The sequence below is a fragment of the Eptesicus fuscus genome, chromosome 14, assembly GCF_027574615.1.
Source record: "Eptesicus fuscus isolate TK198812 chromosome 14, DD_ASM_mEF_20220401, whole genome shotgun sequence".
NCBI lineage: Eukaryota > Metazoa > Chordata > Mammalia > Chiroptera > Vespertilionidae > Eptesicus > Eptesicus fuscus.
Genome location: NC_072486.1, coordinates 35065280 through 35086790, shown reverse-complemented (window position 1 = coordinate 35086790; position 21511 = coordinate 35065280). Strand labels below are relative to the sequence as shown.

The following is a 21511-nucleotide window of genomic DNA, read 5'->3' as shown; positions in this document are numbered from 1 at the left end:
TATCATAGAAAAGTTCATGCAATTATTTATGGCTTTGTAAGAAAAACATTTTTTCACCTTAATTGTGCAAACAGTAAAATATTAACACCACCAATAAATTTGAAAATTTTTTGATTATTGTATATTCATTACAGATAAATAGTTTACTAGAAATGTTGTTACATTATCTTACATTGCACAAAATAACTTATTTTTCTACAAAGCAATAGTGAACCTGGTAACATTAAATATGTTTTCTATGGGCCAAATTATTAATGATGAATGATCATGAGTATTCGATAATTATATTTATATAAAATATGTGCCTAAATATAATTTTAAGAATACATTTAGGATCTTTCTATTGCTATGTGATTACTGCTTATTTTTCAAATAACATCTTACGTTTTTCTGAGAACAAAGGAAATATGGACTTACTACACAAGATATGAATTATTTAGAAATGTATAAAATACATTTTTAAAACAATAATTTATCCAGGCAAAAATGTACATATGTCACACTTTCTTATATCCAAGTTTTATATAATTCAGGTATTCTTTCATTCTTAGTTTTTCACATAATGTTATATTTAATAAGTATCATTAAGTATCATTTAATATATCTTTTTATGAATGTACAATAGGACCAGTGTCTTAGGAATTTTTATATAATGTAACAAAAAGTCTGTTGTGTTGTGTGTTTTTCCACAGAAAACATTGTCAGCATCTTATTCTAGTGTTGAGTTCTATAAAATTAGCTACAACTTTAGATTATTTTGAATAGTAATATGTAGAACTACAACTACCAAATTATTATTTTTTTCTAATAAAATGTGGTCATGAAAATAGATGTTACCTTTATTTTCACAGGCCATCCACTGAATAGGTCCTCTGTCATAATTATGTTGACCAACAGAAAATGTGAATACACGTACCTGGTGAATAAAAATTTATGTATCTGTTAGGCTGCATACTCTTTAATTAAACTGCACAACAATATAGCTAAAGTAAAAAAAAAATAAAATAAAATCATGTTTTTCATAGTTGATTAATGTGACAAGAAAAATTGACACCAGAAAAGCATTATGGAAGGCACCAGACAGAAAAAAAAAATATCACCACAGACTTCAGTTATGAATTTAAAGGTGCCCTGCACCATATCCTGATCCTATGGCAGGATCATAACTAAGGTTTTATTAGTAGAAACAGCATCTTTCAGGTCCAATCTAAGTTCACCTGTTTTACCTGGCTAAAACATATTATTCATATATCTAGCCAGTGCACAATAAAAATTTCCACATACTTTATAGGTATGTAGTGATAAACATCTTATATAATAAAAGGGTAAAGTACAAATCTACCAAATAGCGGAACGACCAGTTGCTATGACACACACTGACCACCAGGGGGCAGACACTCGATGCAGGAGCTGCCCCCTGGTGGGCAGTGAGCTCCCACAGGGGGAGTGCCGCTCAGCCAGAAGCCGGGCTCATGGCTGGCGAGCGCAGTGCTAAGGATGTCTGACTGCCGGCTTAGGCCTGCTCCCCATGGACATCCCCTGAGGGCTCCCAGAATGCGAAAGGGTGCAGGTGGGCTGAGGGACCCTCCCACCCCCCCCCCAGTTCACAAATGTCGTGCACTGGGCCTCTAGTATATACATAAAGGAGGTCATTATACTTTTAGTTGCTTAAGGCAATTAAATTTAGTGATGTTTTCACTACTTTCACACTGTGGAAATATTCAGAATGCATAGGTATGATTATGCTAGTTATATTACTTATTTTCTATAAAAGATGGTTGGTGTATATAAATACTTTAAGCTCCTAGGATTTTTAAAGAAAATCAAAATAGACAGTTTCTAACATGTTATAAAATATGCAAATATTTAAAAATTTAATTGAGATGTTCTTATAGTAATTTAAATATTTATTGAAAGGCATTGAATTTAAATAATACTATAAAAGTGTAGAGGACAAATTTAATGATGCTAACAAGTATTTAATAAACTGGCTATTTAACATGGGTTGATTTTTACCAATTTAGTAATATAAACCAATATTCTACGTTCCACATTTCAGCTTTTTCTAAAGATAAACATGCAGAAAATCACTTTTCCATGATTTTCATGTTCTGGTTTGAACTATGTTAAGAGCTTTTCCCTAATTCATGTCGATTGACTGTTTGAATTGACATTTTCTAATTGTTTCATCTTTTCCACATGATTGCAGAGCTCAAATCTCAAAAGAGATTTCACATCTGTTCTCTGTTCTCTCACTTGTCTCGGCCACACAGAAACCACATTATAACAACCCCTGCCCAAAAATGTACATTGGGGATGTTGCTGTTTCACTTGTAAAGTTTTATGTGAGCCACCCTTAAGCCACCTAGGTTTGCCTCAGCTAGTTATGTAGGGAGCCATTCGGTGGACACAGCTGAGTTTTAATCACCTCAAGTTGCAAGAACAAATGCCTGGTTCTAGGTTAACAAAAGTTAGTGACTAATGACACTTTCTCTCTCTCTCTCTCTCTCTCTCTCTCTCTCTCTCTCTCTCTCTCTCTGTCTCTCTCTGTCTCTCTCCCTCTCTCTCTCTCTCTCCCTCTCTCTCTACCTCTCTCCCTCCCTCCCTCTCAAAATACAAGATTCATTTTCTTAAATTCTTCAATTGGATCACTTTTTAGGCTGCCTATATATTTCAATGGAGTGTTACTGCTTATACAGTTGAACTTACTCCTAAATGGAAATACTTTTATATAAACAGGTTGGCCACCCTACTGATAACTCGATTTAAATGCTATCCCCTAAACAATTGTCACATGAATTCAGAGCAGGGAAAAAATCCAGATGCTCCAGAAAGCACTTGGGGATTGTCTTCATAATTAACACGTGAAAGCATGTCTCCCCTTTACAACTTAAAGCATTGCTTTCTCTCATTGTTCCTGTTCTCACAACAGTGTTCTAGGAAAAAATTTCCATAAAACACTCTTCATTAAAAAGAAATAAATGAATACAACTAATATGTCTCTTCCAGGCAAACATTTCTAACATCATAGAGGCATACACGCTACACTTAGACATACCATGTCATTATTTTAAGTGATGCTATTCATCAAATAGTCCAAATAAACACAAATCAGCCAAAAAACATATGAGTTTAAAAAAAAAAAAGCTTATAACTTTTATTTACTACAAAAGTTTTGCCTACTACCCTGGAGATCTCAGAAGTCCAAATTGAGGGATTCAGGATCAGGGCTGGGTGTGGAAGTATACTTTCTGTCACAATTATAATTTCATAAAATTTTAAAGCACACTCATTTCCCCCCATCTATCTTTGTTCATTTTTCACATAGGTCCTTGGCTTTTTGAATATAACATTAACTGATTGAATCATTCCCATATAACAAATGTATATGACTTACTGTCAACATTTAAAAAAATTATCTTTATAAAGCATTATATTTTCTATTTTTCAATTATAGTTTACTTACTGTAAATATTTTAATATGTTTTTTATTTATTTAAAAGAGAGGGAGATAGCTAGAAACATCCATGAGAGAGAGACACATCAATCTGCTATCTCATGCACGCCCCCTACTGGGGATTTAGCCTGCAACCTGGGCATGTGCCCTGACCTGGAATTGAACCAGTAACCTCTTTGTGCATGGGATACTATTTTATCTATTGTATCTATTTTAGTGTCTTATAAATAATGGAAATAAATTTGTTAAACAAAAAAAATTCTCATAACCCTTGACTCATGTTTAGTTGTATAAGCATAAGGATATGCATAGTAGCGGGGCTACTGTCAACATTTTTAAAGATATTTTCCTTTCCGAAATTTTCCAAACTCCATGTGGGTAATAAAATCTCAAGAATATAAAATGTAACCTTTTAATAATTTCTGCAACTACCTTACCATTATAATATTTACAACATCTTTCTACTATAGCTAAAATTCTTATTTTTCTCTTGATGGATACACACACACACACACACACACACACGCATACACACACATATACGTACATATACATCAATCAGATGCATGTATATATTTAAGGATTTCAGACTATCTTAGAATTTTCTGAAATAATTTTAAAAATATATATTTGATTCAGAAAAAGTATACTAAGAATTATCTAAAAATTTAAATTCCTTATATGACAATGAAAAAAAAATCAATAAAATTATTTCACCCTCAGATGCCATAACTATGTCTAATTTTCTTTGTTTTATACATAATAGGTAATTATAAAATAAGAATTTTAACTTTGTAAACATGTGAAATACATGTTATAGTGCATGTACATGATGAATTAGTGAAATTTAAAAGATGATTTTTTTGCACACTGACTTTCTTCTTGGACTTGAGCTGGTACTCTTCCTATTCTATATTATATTACTGCCACCCTGTGGAATAATGAACTAACTCTAAAATTCCAGATACCCAAATTCACAGAGATGATTGCTATGCCCTGCTTCTCATGTTCTCCACTTCTTGAAATTTGCACTTCATATTTAGCTATAATTTTAGGTAAAAGAAAAATAAAGTGATTCCTTGGAATATGCACAATTTAAAAATCAAGGTAAACTACATTCCCAATTATATATACTTTTAGAGCTCTTTTCTTATTAATGCATTTGGATGGTCTTACATAAAAACAAATAAAATGACACACAAAATAACTCAAAATCCTTAATGTGTACTCACACAAGCCATGTATTTTATCTAAAGTCTCAAACAAATTAATTTAAACCAACTCTATATCAAGACAAAGTCAAGTTTTGTAAAAAAAAAAAAAAATCTTTACTCATGCTGCATGGTACATTTATAATCACAACATTAGATTCACGTAACAAATGCAAACTGAAAACTTTCTTTTCTAAATAAAATAATCTAGAAAATTTGCTAAATGTTCCTCAACTAATCTGTGTGATTTTCAACAGGCTCATGTTTCGAAATGTTCACTTCTGTGAGGTATATACATATGAGACATATACAATCATAGATGGCTTTGAAAAATATTTTGATAATGCTGGTGCCCAGATCTTTAACAGAAATAATATGGGAAAGTGGTGCTAAATAAGCATTGGGTTAGGTTAAAACAGTTCCAAGATTGCACTATTTTATCTATTGTATTTATTTAGTGTCTTATAAATAAATGGAAATAAATATTTGTTAAATTTAAAAGAAGCCCATAGTCAAATGACTGGTCTTAATTTCTTACCAGAGGGATCTAAGACATATGTCATGCAATCTGACATGTAAATCAATTAATTATAAGAGAGCAGAGCCACAACAGGGCTCATAGCTATCTTGCATTTTGTAATCTGGGCAGTTTCATTATATCACGGTAAATTCTTAACTTTTTTATGTTATTTAGACTTGCTCAATGGAGTTAAACAAATTTTTGCAGGCAAAATAAAGTATACTTAATTCACGTACCATTTATGTACTGCATTAATTCGTAAAGAATAAAAAAAATCTCATAACCCTTGACTCATGTTTAGTTGTATAAGCATAAGGATATGCATAGAAGCAATAGTAATTTGAGAGCATATTTAATAAAATTAAACTGAAAACAATTAAACATCAGTCCATATTAGCCTCAAACTCTCATAATTGGCCTTTAGTTGTTTCAAAAACCAATTTTTTTCTGAATAGAGAAATTATAATTCCAATAGTATAAAGCTGCCTTACTTGATCAGAGAAAGCTTTTAATTAACAAATTTTGTTATTTAAAATACATTACTGAGTTGTTTCTTATAATACCCAAATGATTTATAATTTTATCCTACAATACTGGGCTTCTGCTAATCTCTTTATTTTGTTTTGTTTGTTGAAGAATAAAATACTTGTCGTCAATTAAGATTTTTCCAAAGCCACAGGGTCAACCTATTTTAAAAAGTCATAGGAATTTCTCATTTCCCAGCAGAACACAGTTACTGGAAATTGTCACCTCGGCAATTATCAGTTACCCAGAGTTCAAGTTTAATTTGCATTAGGCAAATCTCCAAGGAATAATGGAAATGAGACTAAGAAGAAAGAAAGCCAATAAAACTAAAATAAAAACTTCAGCTATCGAAACATGTTAGAAAAATGATGTCAGAAATGCGTTTTATTAATTTACTATGTGTACTAAAATTTTTGGCTTTACGCCTATAAAAATACGAGATTGGACTGAGTATTTTAGGAGAAAATTCTGCAGTGGTTTCCAGAACTCACAAAGATTCCAGAATCCAGAGCATTTGAATAACCCATATCTCTAGTTTTATAGTATTAGAAAGGAAATAAAATGTCTAAATACCCTTTTCACACTGTATTTTATAAAGCCCAACGATCTGAAAGGTACTCGCAGTCTGCAAAGTTTTGACAGCTTAGTTTCATCCATCTTTGTCTGTTAGAGCTGTAGAAGCATGTCCTTCAGTGGTAAAATCCTGTTGTCCAACAAGAAGGAAGGCTTCTGGGTGGGCAGATGGTGACTGGCATAGCCACAGGGCTGCCCAGGAGAGGAGCGAGACGGGGGACCAGCCAGGCACATTCCACATAAGCTATGAAATGTGGACTGTAGACCATTTAAACTCTTGACTCTGTCACTTAATAGCTGTGAGACTTTCAACAAGTTACTTCTCAAATTTTGGATTTCTAATTTCCAAAATGGCAATGAGGATGATAATAAAAATGCTTTTATCATATGATTAATCCAGCTGGAAATAAAGTGATACATGTAGAGCATTTATATTATATGGAAAATTGTGAGCTCTGTACATATTAGCTATGGTAATGAAGATGATGATAATTATAACGAAAGTGACAATGATGACTAGAATGTCTTCCATAGTAAAACCAACAGAATTCAAAGAGGTAACGTTTCCCATTAGTGGGACATTAGCCTTTCTTGCCTCCAAATGAACTTAAAATTCCTCAAAATGATACCTTTCTAAAGGAACAAATTTGGCTCACTCTCTAACATTTTACAATATCTCTAAATAAAAAGAGTCTAATATTGTCTAAAAGTCATTTTGTTCCTATGAGATATGTCTGTACAGAATTTCCAAGGGTCTGACAAAGCAATAACATCAAAGTAATTGATGTTTGTTGGATTTGTTTAACAATATGAAACAACTTTAAAAAGAAAAACGAAATGCAATAGTCATCTACTTTTATCTAAAAGAAGCAGATATTTCTCTCATATCTTACGTGTGGGTGCATAACACAGATACATGACTTGGGATTATGTTGGTATTTTTAATGTATAAACAACAATTATAATGAATCACCCTTACATTATCAGATTATAAGGAAGAGATTTTGAGTTCCCCTTCCTTCTGCCTTCATTTGTAGTACTTTATAAGGAAAGAATAAGTTACAGGCCCATTGCATTTCCAAGCAATTTGTAACTCTGCAAAGACTGCTGTCAGCTGGGATATCAGAAAATAAGCAATATAGTGATTTATTTCAGATGTTATTCTTGCGTAATGCCAAATACTTTACTGACACTAATAATGAGAATCCTCATGAAAAACTATGTGTTGGACTGATTAGGGTCAATGGAAAACTGCCATTGATACAATCATTTTTATATAAACTTAAATCCTCCCTACATATAAGATGATGTGTAAGAATAGACCATCAATTTTACTCCACATTCCAATTATAAGACAAATATTGTTTTAAGTGACTTCCCATTAAAAGCACAAAGCTATGAGTTTTTCCTGACATTTATGAATTTCTTATAGTTTACCTCAGGTGCATATTTATTGCACATTTACTGATATCAAACATGTCAGTTATCATGTAGCAACTACTGTGTATCAAGCACTGTGCTAACCACTAGGGGTTCAATGGTTGGCTTATAAACTAACACAAACCCTACCTTATAACAGAGAGGAGTTCAAATTAAAGAGTGAACAAATTTATTAGTAAGATTAAAAATGGTAATCTGGGAGAAAGAAAACAAAAAGAAAAAAGGATGCTGACATAGAGAACGCTAAGGGAGTTTCTGGGGGAACGGGCCACTCTAGAAAGATTGGGTGAGGAAGACACCTACAGAGATATATTGTAAACAGAGTTGTTCATCCACCAATAAGGCAGCCACAGAAAAAGGAGAACAGAATGCCTCCTCTGGTGTGAAGTTTTAACACAAACAATGGGCAATCCCAATTGCAGGTGATACAGTTCTACCTAGAAATTACTTCAAGTGCAGTTTCTATACTCTGAGGTTTATGCTATATTATACACTTTCTGCTTAATTAATATTTAACCTCATTTTTCAACAGATCTTTTTTAGATATTAAAGATTATAAAAATGCATGGAATATTACTCAAGACTGAAGGAAATATATCCTATACAATAAAGAGCTAATATGCTAATTAGACCAGATGGGGGAATGACCTTCCAGAATGACCATCCGGAATGACCTTCCAGAATGGCTAGTGGGCAGGGGGTGGGGTCACGAGGCAGCTAGGGCTGTGAGGGCTGAGGCAGCCGGGGCTGTGTGGTCCTACTCTAGCACGAATTTCATGCATCAGGCCTCTAGTCTGATAATATTTTCCTTAGTTTAGGTAACTGTCAACATTAACTTTATTCAGAAAGAAACAAAGGCAAATAAACCTGTTAAAAAGGAGGACACAGTCACATACACATGCACAAAACCTGCCTTTGATAATCTCTCTATTGGCAGGGCCAGTCTTACATTGCAATTAGTTCTTTCAGCTATCCAGTAACTCTGGTATAAGATAATATATTTGATTTTATCAACAAGGTATAGTTCCTATTCTAACATTAAAAATCATTTGGAAACTGTTTAAAGTGTCAAAAAGTTTTATTACAGATATGTTAGAAGCAGTGCATTTGTTAAATAGTATTAAATAATTTTACACATCTGGCCCAGCCAGTGTGGCTCAGTGGTTGAGCATCGACCTATGCACCAGGAGGTCACGTTTGATACCCAGTCAGGGACATGCCAGGGTTGCAAGCTCAACCCCTAGTCGGGGGCATGCAGGAGGCAGCTGATCAGTGATTCTATCTCATCACTGATGTTTCCCTCTCTTCCTCTCCCTTCCTTTCTGAAATAAAAACACATTTACACATCTGAATGCCCTCATTATCATATGTTTGAACATTCATTCTAAAGGCTTTATTCTTGCCTGTTGAAGAAGCCAGAGAGAGACAAGAGAGAAGGCAATGAATTATTTTCCATGAATAATTTTCCCTACCATCTGTTGAAATATTGAAAATTTTCACTGTTACCATATAAAACACATACACAGAGTCAGCCACTTGTGATTTGCTTTAAAATTGTATAGGGTATAGATTATATCTCGCTACTTTGGATTTGAAGAAAATTAGGACAGACTTTGCCAATCTTTTTATTTAATTTAAAAAATAATGTATCTATTGTCAGATGATCATAATTTTATAGCTATTCATTCTTTATTTTGAAAATTATTCCCCATCTATCATATGCTTTTTCCCACTTGTTCTCATTCATTTACTAGTTGTTTTGAAATGCCCATTTTATTAATTTTGACTGTCTTTCATTTTTTTAATTCTGAGAATTAAGCTAAGAATCAGAGAACAATTTTCTAACTGGCAAGACAAGCTTAAATGTGTGATGTTAACCAACCCCTTTGCTAGTCTACAGAAGAGCCACTATCTTAATTTTGCTGGGCCTGGAAATTATCTTTCAGCTCTGGGTCTGGTTTTACTTTTCTTTATTCATTTGTTTGGACTCTCTGATAGAGTTCATTTTACTTTTGGCACCATTTTTAAGGATGTCTCGTACACATGGGTGAGCCCTAAGGAATGGCATTGCTGCAGGTAAAGATTAGAAAGCGAATTTATTTTAATTTGAAACAGCTGTGTGAGGAGATTAACATGGATTCGGTTTTAAAGCTGTACCTATCTGAAATCCCCAAGAGTAATACATTTCGCAAAAGAACCCAAACATTTTGTTCTAACTCTCAAACTTTTGGCCTCATTAAATTGTGCTATGTATCTGTAGCTTCATTCATCAGTTCTCTGGATGCACCTCATCACACCTACCGGGGTGCTCTGAGTGATTTCTGATGTCAACTGGATGAAAAATGATTGTAAATGAAGCATTTAGCAGCCATATTAATGTCAAGCAAGAGGCTTGGGGGAAAAGTAGCATTCAAAGAGTAATTTTCTTTTCAGATTTTTCTAAAGCTAATCAAACTTTCTCCATGACTATAACTTTGGTATTTTTAAGCTACAAATGAACTTTTTTAAAGAGCATACTTTAAACAAAGTTATAATCAAATATAGACTTTTTAAGAGTATTGAAAATATCTATCTATCTAAATCTATCAAATTTCATTTTTGCACATTGGTCATTTGAAAGATCATATGGGTAGTGAAATTCTGAGTTGATAAATGTATTATGTAACAAATATTAATTGATAAGGTATTGAATTGGTCTATCATACATATCCTTAGATGACAAAGATAGACAACTATCTTCCACATCAGGGTCTGTGGGCTGCAAATGCCTCAGACAGGGTCAGTAGGTGCATGGAAGATTGGAAAGTTTGAATGAGGAGAGGAAGTCAGAAGATTCTTCAATTCATTCACACCATCTGAAGCTGTATGTGAAGATGGTAAAAAAAAAAAATCTCCCTTATACAGATACATTCTATTTTTAACATATACATATATGTGCTATATGCACACATATGTCCTTGACATAAACAATTAAATATGTAAGTGCTATCTGAACAAAATGCAAAAACATTCAAAAGTAGAACTGAATTAAAAGTGTTTGTTGGTCATCATCTATTTTCACTTAGTACTTTCAGAACATGGCAATACCAGGAGATGAATGTGTTTGTTTAACAAAGTTTTCCCATGTTAGAAAATAAAAAAAACTATGGAACTTCAAGAACATCTTAATTTTTATGTTAAATGAAAATAAAATTTATTTAAAAATCATATAAACTAAGGGCTAACTACTGAATTTTCAAAGTTGCTTTGGCATTGACAAAAGATGTGTGTTTTAAGAGAAGGGAATGTCCTTAAAGCACAATAGACAACATATTAACAGAAATTCAGCAGTATTGCATATGAGAGTTTCATTAGATTTACAAAAGTAAATGTGATATGAGTCATTTAATATGAGGTGTAGCATGTCACAAAATGCCTTTGTTCAAAAAACTGAGCTTGGCAGGCGTGGCTCAGCAGTTGAGCATTGACCTATGAACCAGGAGGTCATGGTTTGATTCCTGGTCAGGACACATACCTAAGTTGAGGGTTCAGGTACCTATGGGAGGCAACTAATCAATGTTTCTCTCTCACATTGATGTTTCTCTCTCTCTTTCTCTCTCCTTCTCTCCCCCACCTCCACTCTCTCTAAAAATCAATTAAAAAAAAAACATATCCTCGGGTGACGATTAAGAAAAAAAAAAAAAAGATTGTAAAATTGCACTCACTTTTCTGTCTTTGTTGTATTTGGCAAATATCTCCTGGGCTCTCTCCTCTCCTCCATCCGTGAACAGCATGATGATCTTGTTGCAGTTAGCTCTGGAAACATTGTACTGTAAAAAAATATATGAATATCATTCATAATAAAAGGCAGAAATATAAAGCATATGAAAGAGCATGAAGAGGATGCAAGTAATGAGTAAAATATATGCCCAATATGTTTATTCTAAGAACTGGTTCCTGGATCAGCCCAGGTCCCTCCGCTCACAGAGCCTTCCCTTCAGCCCCCACCCCTGCCCCAGACATCATAGGCCCCAACTTCCTTCAGGTCTTTGATCAAATGTCACCTTATCAATGAGAACTTTCCCCAAAGCTACATTTTTAAATTGCAATCTCCCTCCCAGGCTGTATTTTCTTCACAGCATTCTATACTCATATATATAGCGGATATTTTATTTGCTTGCCCACTGTTGGCTTTGCATAATTAAATGTAAGGACCATGAGGGCATGAAGTCCTGTCTGTTTTTGTTCAGTGTCTTTTTCTTGCCTAGATAAATGCTTAGAACACAATAATTTCTCAGTGATTAATAGATTTTAAATTAATTAATAGTTATGTTGCCATTCCCCCTATAATTTAAACCAGAAACAATATTAATAAAAGTTGTTCATACCCATTCACATATATTTTTAAACCACTTACAAATATTTTTCCTCCCTTTCCTCCTTCATCCTACTTTATTTTATTAACTTTACATTTCTGAAATTATAAACTCCCAGTTGATCCCTAACACCAATGCTCTTTCATATCTTTGTAAATGTTCATACCTATTCCCAGAATAGCCTCTACTGTTTTCTCTCAACCTGCCACACATATTCTAATCCTGAAAGACTCAATTCCTAGTGTAAATCTCTTGAACTTTAAGGTCCCAAAAGAGTCAAACATAGGAGAACAATGGATTAGCACCAAAAGACCCCTCTGAAGAATTTAATTTAAAAATATGGGCTTCTTTGAAGTCTGAAACGATAATGGCAGCCTTTTTACCGTTGCAAAGTGTGTTCCAGCGTTAAGTGTTTAATTTAAAAATAATTTATGAATGCTCAGCTTCTTTCAAAATGCCAGCCCCCTAGCCAGCCTAGTGCTATCAATGGAGATACACCTAATTTGTAATTTTAACTTTCTGATAGCCATGTTAAAGTAAGAATATCTGAAATTAATTCTAACAATATATTTCATTTAACTTGGCCACCCAAAAAATTATCAATTAAGTATGAAATCAATATAAAAATTCTTCAGATAACATATACTTTTTCTTTCATAATAAGTCTTCAAATCTCAGTTCAGACCAGGCATATCCCAAATGCTCAACAGCATATATGACTGTGGTTACCATATTGGACAGCACATTAACCTGGCCCTTAAATTACTAATATATATATATATATATATATTTAAATCATTAATTATCCTGCAGTGTTTAAGCTGTTGGAGGACCATGCTCTATCTTATTTTTAAAAAAGATATATCCCATTTCCTGTTGGACAAGCTAAGAAAAACAACATTTTGCTTTATTGATGAAAAAATCCTGTTTCATATAATCTCACCCCATTGACTAGGTATTAGAAGATTGGCAGCTAAAGCTTTCATCCAAGCATTTTGAAAACACAAGAATTGACTAATACAATTTGTCCCATTCAAACGTGATTCTTGTCTTTGAGTGTAACTGTCTAAAAATTTGACTATACAAAAAATTACATATTTCATTATCAAAATACTCCGTGAAAGGTGTTGAAATCCCTTAACTAAAATTAATTCCCTAATGATTTGTCTTTTTATCTGTATATTAAAAATTGGCAAAATAAATATGTATTTAAAAGATTGTCTCATAAAAGTGATAAGTAAAATTTCTACCACAGGAGTTAGTTTCCTTAAAGTTGTAGAGGTATTTTATCACTGAATGCAAATATCACACTGGGTCCTGCTGATCATTTGTATATTGGTACAAATAAATAATAACCTTTCCCAAGAGAGAGAGATTAGGACACACAAAAATGGAAATAAAATGTTTTGTTTTTGACATGATTTTTCCTAGAAGCAGCCTTCTCAGGACTTTTGATAAAGCAAAGGTACATCATAGGAACTTTTCAGTGGATTTGCAATTATCTAAAGAATCACACAGTCATACAGTCACACAGTTATACCTGACTGGCTTGTAATGAATTAAGTAAAATAAAGAACATGACTATTTCAATAAGTTGATTTGCTTTAATATATTATTTCATAACCTTCTTTGCTGTATCCCTGCATGGCCAGTACATAGAGCAGCATCTATCATATATGCACTCAGTAAAAATGCTTTGAAAATTGCATCTCAATGTATTTGGTAACATTTTATGAAATGCTACCTGAAGAATAATTCAAATCTTAATTTAAGGCTTACTATGGGGAAAATGATATGTCTAATTCTATTTGATGCTTGCTTCAGTGATCTCAAAGGTAAACCTTACAAGGATTTACAGAAAAACAGGGAATGGCATTACATGATAATAAGAGGACTAGAAGTGTTTGAAATAACAAAATGTGCTTCAACTGTGAATAAGGCAGGCCATGACATTTGGGAAAATTACTTTAAAATGAAGAAGTGCAATACCTAAGGGACATGTGGAAAGCAGAACATTTGAGATTTACTCCAGGAATAACTGAGACATATTAAAACTCCTTTACAATGGTGGTACAGGCAGCACCAGAGGCCAAGAGAAGTAAAGTTATATTTTATCAGCAACTAGCAATGAATCTGGGAGTTAATGTGGCCTCTCTAATGAGACTGCCTCTGAAATTGTACATTAGGCTTGAGACACCTTAGCATTTCACAAGTGAAACCTGAATAAGAGGGAAGGAAGCCAGCTAAATGAACAACACTGAGAAGAATAATGAACCTGCGAATCTCGAAAACCCGATTACTGACTCAAGAGATAAATAATTATTAGTTTGAAAAATTATATTCCTTTTCTACAGAAAGAATATATCTGAATCTAATGGCCAATGACATTTGAATTTCAAAGTTTTAAGTTTTCATATTTTTGTTAGTGAACATACATCATTTAACAAACATGCATTTTTACCAAATATAACTTCCCTTCAAACTGCACGGCTGACCTGCTTTGCCTTTCCGTCTCCTCACTTGCCTATCTAACAGTCAACATAACTGAAACTGAGCTCTTTCTACCCTCACCTTCCCTCTATCTAGATTCCTGTGCCATTATCTACTTAGTAATCTCGTTAAAAGAACTTAGAGTCACCCAAATCCCTCTTGCCACTCACCAACCTCTTTCCCTGGTCCAGTTACCCTGTCACTCCTAACGTCTCTTCACTACTATTCCAACACCAGGATTTCCACCATAGCTTAACCTCAAACACTAGTTAGAGCATGTCATTTCCATACCATTGCCATTTTGTTGGCTCCTAAACACGTCATTAACTGACAGTTCATGGTCTTTCCATTTCCATCCTGCTCCTATATTGCTATGCCCCAGCCATGGCCAAGCAGCCTGCAATTCCCGCGAGGTTCCATGTAGTCTGGCATGTGTCCATGCAGTTCTTTTTATCTTAAATGATTTCCCCTCTCTTGGCTACCTACCTAGATTCTACTCACTGCTCAAAATCCTGTGCTCAAGGAAAGGCCACACCTTCCCGATCCCCTTTGGGTAAGTTGAGTTCCTCCTCCAGGCTGCTCCAGAAACACACTCGGAATGCCCCATGATGGCCCTAACTCATTGTACTGGGATAACGATTTAGTGCATGCTGGAGCTTCTCAAGAGCAGATGGTCTGGATTATTCCTATAATTCCAGCTCTGGCACTGTGACAGGAAATTGTGCGACACTCACAAATATTGGCCAAATGAACAAATGAATGAACCAACTGATCAGACATCTCAAAAACTGTTTAGAAGATTCACTTAGGGAACAACAAAGTCAAGTTTGAAGAAAAAGACGACCTGTAAGGGCTTTTCTGATTCAGCAAATACATTAGGAATTATGTGCTGAATCTGTACCAGCCATGTACTAGTTGTTAATTATAGTAATCATGATCTTAACTCCAATACCAGCCCAACAGCTTACATTACACATGAGGATTACTATGTGTCAGATACTGTAAACAACCCTGTCCACAACCATCTGATGTACATGTGATGGTGACCTCCACTGTATAAGTGAAGAAACCAAGGTACAGAGCAGTCAGGTCCTCACTCTCAAACATAGTGAAAACACTGTCTCTTGAGAGATACAGAACTGAATGACAACTCCTGCTCTCAACTAGTTCAGAATGAAAAAGATGGCACAGCCATTTGAAAATACAGTCAGGCAGTAGGCTGCCAGCGTCCAATAGTCTCACTGTAGACATGGATGGGTGATTAGTTCAGGGGAATCCTCCCTGAGGAATTCCTGCTTGGGACTTATCTTCCCTCTCAACGTACTGTCTACCATTTTGACCTTTCTGTACATTTAGGACCAATTACAATACCCAAAGTAGATGTTTAAAACTAAAATCTTTCCACTAACCATTTGATGATTAAAACAAATCTCCAAATAAATAATGTAGCAATTGATAGAAGGAAAAATAAATGATATTCTAATTATGCCAATTAAGTTTTAAGGGCTTATGCAAAATTAAATTACCTTATAAATATGTTTTTAAACATATTTTGAAAATCTGATAGAAGATCTAAAAGGACAAGAAAATATGCATTTTGTATACCTTTTGAATTTGAATTTAAAAAAATAAAAGTAGTTCAAAGATTTCTACTGCCTGGACACATCCGCTTTCTAAACAAATGAAAAAGAGCACTGTTATCTAACCCTAGGTAGCTTTAACTCTCAGGATATTGAAATTCAGCAACTGCAATTCAATAATGAAAGAGAAAAGGGCATGGTATTGCTACTTACATTAAGCAGCTGTTCAAAAGCAAAGCTAAAGCCCTTCTTATAATCTGTAATCCCTTTTGCTGTGATGTTATTCACGGCATCTTTTAGTACTTTCTTGTTTCTTACATTTGCTTGTACAAGGTGCTGAAAACAGCTTACATCCTGGGCGTTGCTGTTAAACTGAAAAAGATAAAATAGTGAACATATAAATGAACTTTAAATCAACCATGTAATTTTCTTTGAATTTGTTTGTACTTCTCAATCCCAGTGGATTACTTTCTCTTAAAAAAAAAAAAAAAAAGGTAGAATAGATTGGTAACAAAAGTATACTAAGGATCAAGTAGTAATTTTCACCTAAGCCCTGAAGTTATATTGGAACTCTGAGCCTGTCACTTACCTCCCGAAGCTTGGTTTCCCTGATTACAAATTTGAGATTTGAGTTATATACAGTCCTTTCCAGCTCTCAAATTTTATGAGCATTCTGACAAAAAAGAAAGAAAGAAAGAAAAGAACCCCAATAGATAATGAAATGTATTCAGAATCCAGAAATGATACGATGATGCCTGTGAAGCATAAGGGAGAAACCGAGTATTTTACTTGTGCCTCATAAGGAAAAGCTAGATGGAAAAACAGTACACTGAGTTAAAGGAAGAGAGGTTTAATCATTTTGAAATTTGAGAGTAGAGTCTTCCTATGGGGATTAAAACAGGAAATCTGAAAGTGTCAAGAACACCCGGTAGCGTTTTAGAACTATCACTATAGAGGTTCTATGCAGAATTCAGTGAAATCTGGAGGCAACAAAAGGCAAGAGAACACTGCTGAGAATTACTGCTGTAAGGGATGTGTCCCTGATCAACAAAGAGGCAGTAAGAGTAGAGGATAAACTCCAACCATACGTGCCCCAAATTGAGAATGTAAGCATGATCACCAATTTCACCAAGCACTATTAAAGGTATTTACATAATTCACTGGATATTTCCCAAAAAGAAAAGAACAATAGGAGTAACTGCAATAAGATCCAAAATACTGAGATGAGTAGGATCGTCCTGTCATTTATTAACTCTACTATTTGTGTAAGTCCCTCAGGCTCCTGGGGTTTAGACGGTCACATCTGCAAAATTAGGATAATAAACCCTACCCTACTTGCTAAAAGGTAGGGGGCTGGCCAGGTGAAGGCTTGAAAATACTCAGATCAAAAACATAATTAAATGATTTTAATAGGTGGATAACAAGCCAAAACACAAATTTTAAAAGTAATTATACTAGTATATTCTTATAAATATAATGCATCATTCTTTTTCCTCTGAAGATCAATGAAGCCTAGTTATAAGGACACTGCAGTTTTCATAAATCCATTAAGCAAACATTAACTAGCCATGTTGTATGTTAAGAATTATGGCAGGTGATAGTTTGTGCCTCCAGACAGTATGTAAACTGGGCTTGCACATATACACACACGCTTGTATAGGTGTAAACACTTATACGGCATTTACTATGTGCTGCATTTACTATGTACTCTATAAATATTTATCACTCCTCTTGGCAAATGTCCTATGATTAGTGTTACTATTATCCCTGAAGAAACTTAAACATAGAAAAATGAAATAATTTGTCCATAGTGGCAAATAAGTGATAGAGTAAGAATTCAGACTAGCACTGTGGCAGAAGAGTCTGAGATTTTAACTATTCCCACATCACCTCTTAATGTAGTATAATAAATTATGATTACTTCTTAAAAGGAAATATAGTATTACGCTCTAGGAGACATTATCGGGGGTGGGAGGGTGGTGTCCTAATTTGAATTGTGAGCAGTTAGGGGGGAAATTTCCCTGAAAAATGGCATTTCCTGTTATTCCAGAGAAATGGTTTACTGAAGACTATTGAGAAAGAACATTCCAGGCAAGTAGAACAACATGCAAGAAGGCCCTGATGTGGGGGGTGATGTGGGGATGGGGGAGCCTTTTAGGGAAATATAAATAAGAGAAGTTTAGCTCAGTCACATATGAAGACAAATGACATAAAATGGGTTCAGGGAAGGAGAAAGGGGCTAGATCATGCAAGACCTAATGGAAATGCTGAATAATTGGGGTTTTCTTTTGTCAAATGAAACACCATAGAAAGATTTCAAGCCAAATTCTAACTAGTATAATCTAGAATTTTAAGAGATCACACTAGCTGTTGTTTGGAAAATATATTTAAGGTGAGCAACATTTAAAGGAGGGGAATAATTAAAAGGCTGTTTGCCATAACCAAGCTGAACATAGAAATTGGCTTTATTATTTGTGGGAATGATCAGAAAAGAAGGGATTCCAGGTCTATTTTGGAGGAAGAATCAATAGAATGTGGTGGTGGATTGGGTATGTGGTTTAGTGAGACTGTGGTATGTTGAATGATTGTCAGATTCTGACAAGGGCATCTGGGTGGCTGGAGAGCTGGAGGAGTAGCTAGAGGACTTACAGGGAAGAGAAGCACAGCATGCTAGTGAGGGTGAGTTTTCAATACGAGTGAGATATGCAAATAGAGATGTCAATAAATCAGAACATTTAAAAGAAGTCTTGGTTCAAGTTAAAAAAACACACACAAACACCTTCAGCATAGAAATTGGGTTTAAAACCATATAAACTAAAAGTAGGGGAAGCGCCCTTGAGAAAACTGAGTAAGAGTTATGTTCCCATGGAGACAAGAAAGAAACAAGAGGATTGGACTGTCTTGGATGATGAGAGAGAATGAGAGTCTCAAGAAGATGACATTGCAGCTCCGAGACAGAGAAGATGGGGCTGAAGAGGCTGTCCAGGCTGACCCCAGTGGAGTGCGCGGAAGAACAATGGGAGGTGGAGCATGTACAAAGGATTACCTTCAAAGCGCCCTGGGTGGGAAGCAGAGAAGCAAGACAGGGCAGTACCTGTAAGCACAAATCTGGGGTCAGGGAAGGGCTTCTTTAAAATGAAGGGTCACTAGAGCAAGAGAGGATTGATACTAAAGAGAAAAGGGAGAAAAAGATGTAGGAAATCAGGGTGTCCCCAAAAAATGTATACACATTTTGAATAATTATAAAGGCAGTGCTTATTAACCTTTTGCACTCAGATGTCGAGATTAAAATTACTCTTTGAATGTATCAATAATTTGAAATATTAAAAAATCCAAATAAATAAGTTTGTAGGAAAAGAAACTCCAGTTTTTTATTCTACTGCCGCGCTTTGTAAAATCTGGGGTATTTAAAAAATTAAACCCCGAGTAGAATAAAGGGATCGAGAAAAAAGCAAGCGAGTGCAAAGGGTTAAACTATATTTCACTTTCAAAATGTAATAGAATCAGCTGTTAAAATGTGTACACATTTTTTGGATCACCCTGTAGAAAAGAGGTAAAAACTAAAGTTCTTGTGAAGGTGGGGAAGGAGGGCATACAGCCGGCAGCTATAACAACGATCCTTCAAGAAAACACGTGTTGACTCCCTGTTCTAGGAAAGAAGAGTGGGAGCCGAGCAGATAATGGGGGCGCACACAGATAATTGGGGTGTGTAGATTGGGTGTTGAACAGATGACAGTTACTGTCTGTGTCTTTTGTCCCCAGTGAACAATGAAGCAAGGTCATCAGGGTCAAGTAAGAGAAGAGATGGTTTGGAGGGAGTGGATATTAAATAACAAGTAAAATGTCCTGCACAGGTCCTTTGAGTTCTTACCTTAACAGTGAACACTACTTTCAGGTTCATCACATATATGAGAATAAACTTCCAATATATTTTACTGTTGTCTATAAATTTGAATGTTTTAACTCCCACTGCCTAGTTCATTACTTTCCAATCTTTGATAATATGACACAATCTTAATCTACATGTTTCATTTTGAAAATAAAAGAATGTGAGGCTGTGGCTGGTGTGGCTCAGTTGGTCGAAGTGCCATCCTTTATACCAAAGATGGCAGTTCGATTCCCCGTCAGGGCACATACCTAGGTTTTGGGTTTGATCCCCAATCAGGGCGTGACCGATCAATTTTCTCTCTCACATCGATGTTTCTCTATGTGAGTGTGTGAGTGTGTGTGTGTGTGTGTGTGTGTGTGTGTGTGTGTCTCCATTCTTCTAAAAGACCATTTAAAATAATAAGTATTTTTTTTAAAAGAATGAGAATTTCCATGTTAGAAAGTAAAATAATAATTTGCCAATATATTAATAGCAAAATGTTTAACTGTAGAGAATTATTAGGTATAGTTATAGGAAATGTTATTAACTGACTTAGTTAAACCACACATCTTAAAATTATGTTATGCAGAAAATGAGTATTGAATAATGTATAGACCTGAGTCTTCTGATTGGCCTTGACCTGCTTTTAAACAGAAAAGTGAAACATCTCATTAAATCACTTTAACACAAACTGATTAAATGTAAATTTAATTCATTAAATATAAATTCAGTGGTGTACATCAGAAAGACTACAATTATATTCATAATAAAACTCATAAATAATGCAAGAAAGAACTAACTTCCAACGTTTAAGTCCCTATGGCAATTCTTATTCTCCCAAGGAAAGGGATAATACATTTTAAAAGTCTAAATTAGATAAGTATACATTTCACAGACATCTGATATTCATCTACTTTTAGAACAGAAAAATAAACCAGGCTTATTTTCATGAACTAAAATTGTAGTCTTCAGTAACACATGCCTAGATTTTATTTTATAAATCACATGTTTAATATATAAACCACATGTATATTAAAAACCGTAAGGCAAAAGTTTAGTAACATAACTGTGTAAAACTTTGAAATAGTATATGGTGAGTGAAAATAGATTTAAGGAGCCCTGCTTTTGTCATCTATTAATAAAATACTTCTTTAAAGATGTATCCTTAACTAACCCGACAGAGTCAGATATTCAAGCTAACATCACACTGATTCCTTTCCTGATCCCCCCAAATCCAAGCAAGTAGGTCCCTTTTAGAACTGCTGAGCAAAATCTCTGTGAGCATCCGAGACAGAGAAAGTGTGTGGGGTAACGTGAGCGTCTGCAGGGAAATCATGAGGGACTTTGCATCTGTGCTCTGGCACTTGGACATTCTTTCATTTCTCTTTCACGTATCCTGTTCCTTCTGCCTACAGCACTCTGTCTCTCCTCTACACTTGGTTACCCCACTGACCTCCACATTGTTTCCTTAGCAAAGGCGTTCATGGCTTTC

General features: G+C 34.6%; 1 protein-coding gene across 1 annotated transcript in view; it reads right to left on the bottom strand.

Annotated features, from left to right (window-relative positions):
* Positions 1 to 21511, bottom strand: part of CACNA2D1 (calcium voltage-gated channel auxiliary subunit alpha2delta 1) — a 380220-nt gene that overhangs the window by 66839 nt on the left and 291870 nt on the right. Inside the window, exons 11-13 of the mRNA XM_028158049.2 lie at positions 16365 to 16523; positions 11431 to 11535; positions 838 to 916 (exon numbers count right to left, since the gene is read on the bottom strand). Of these exons, the coding sequence (XP_028013850.2) occupies positions 838 to 916; positions 11431 to 11535; positions 16365 to 16523 (343 nt within the window). The remainder of the gene's footprint in view (positions 1 to 837; positions 917 to 11430; positions 11536 to 16364; positions 16524 to 21511) is intronic.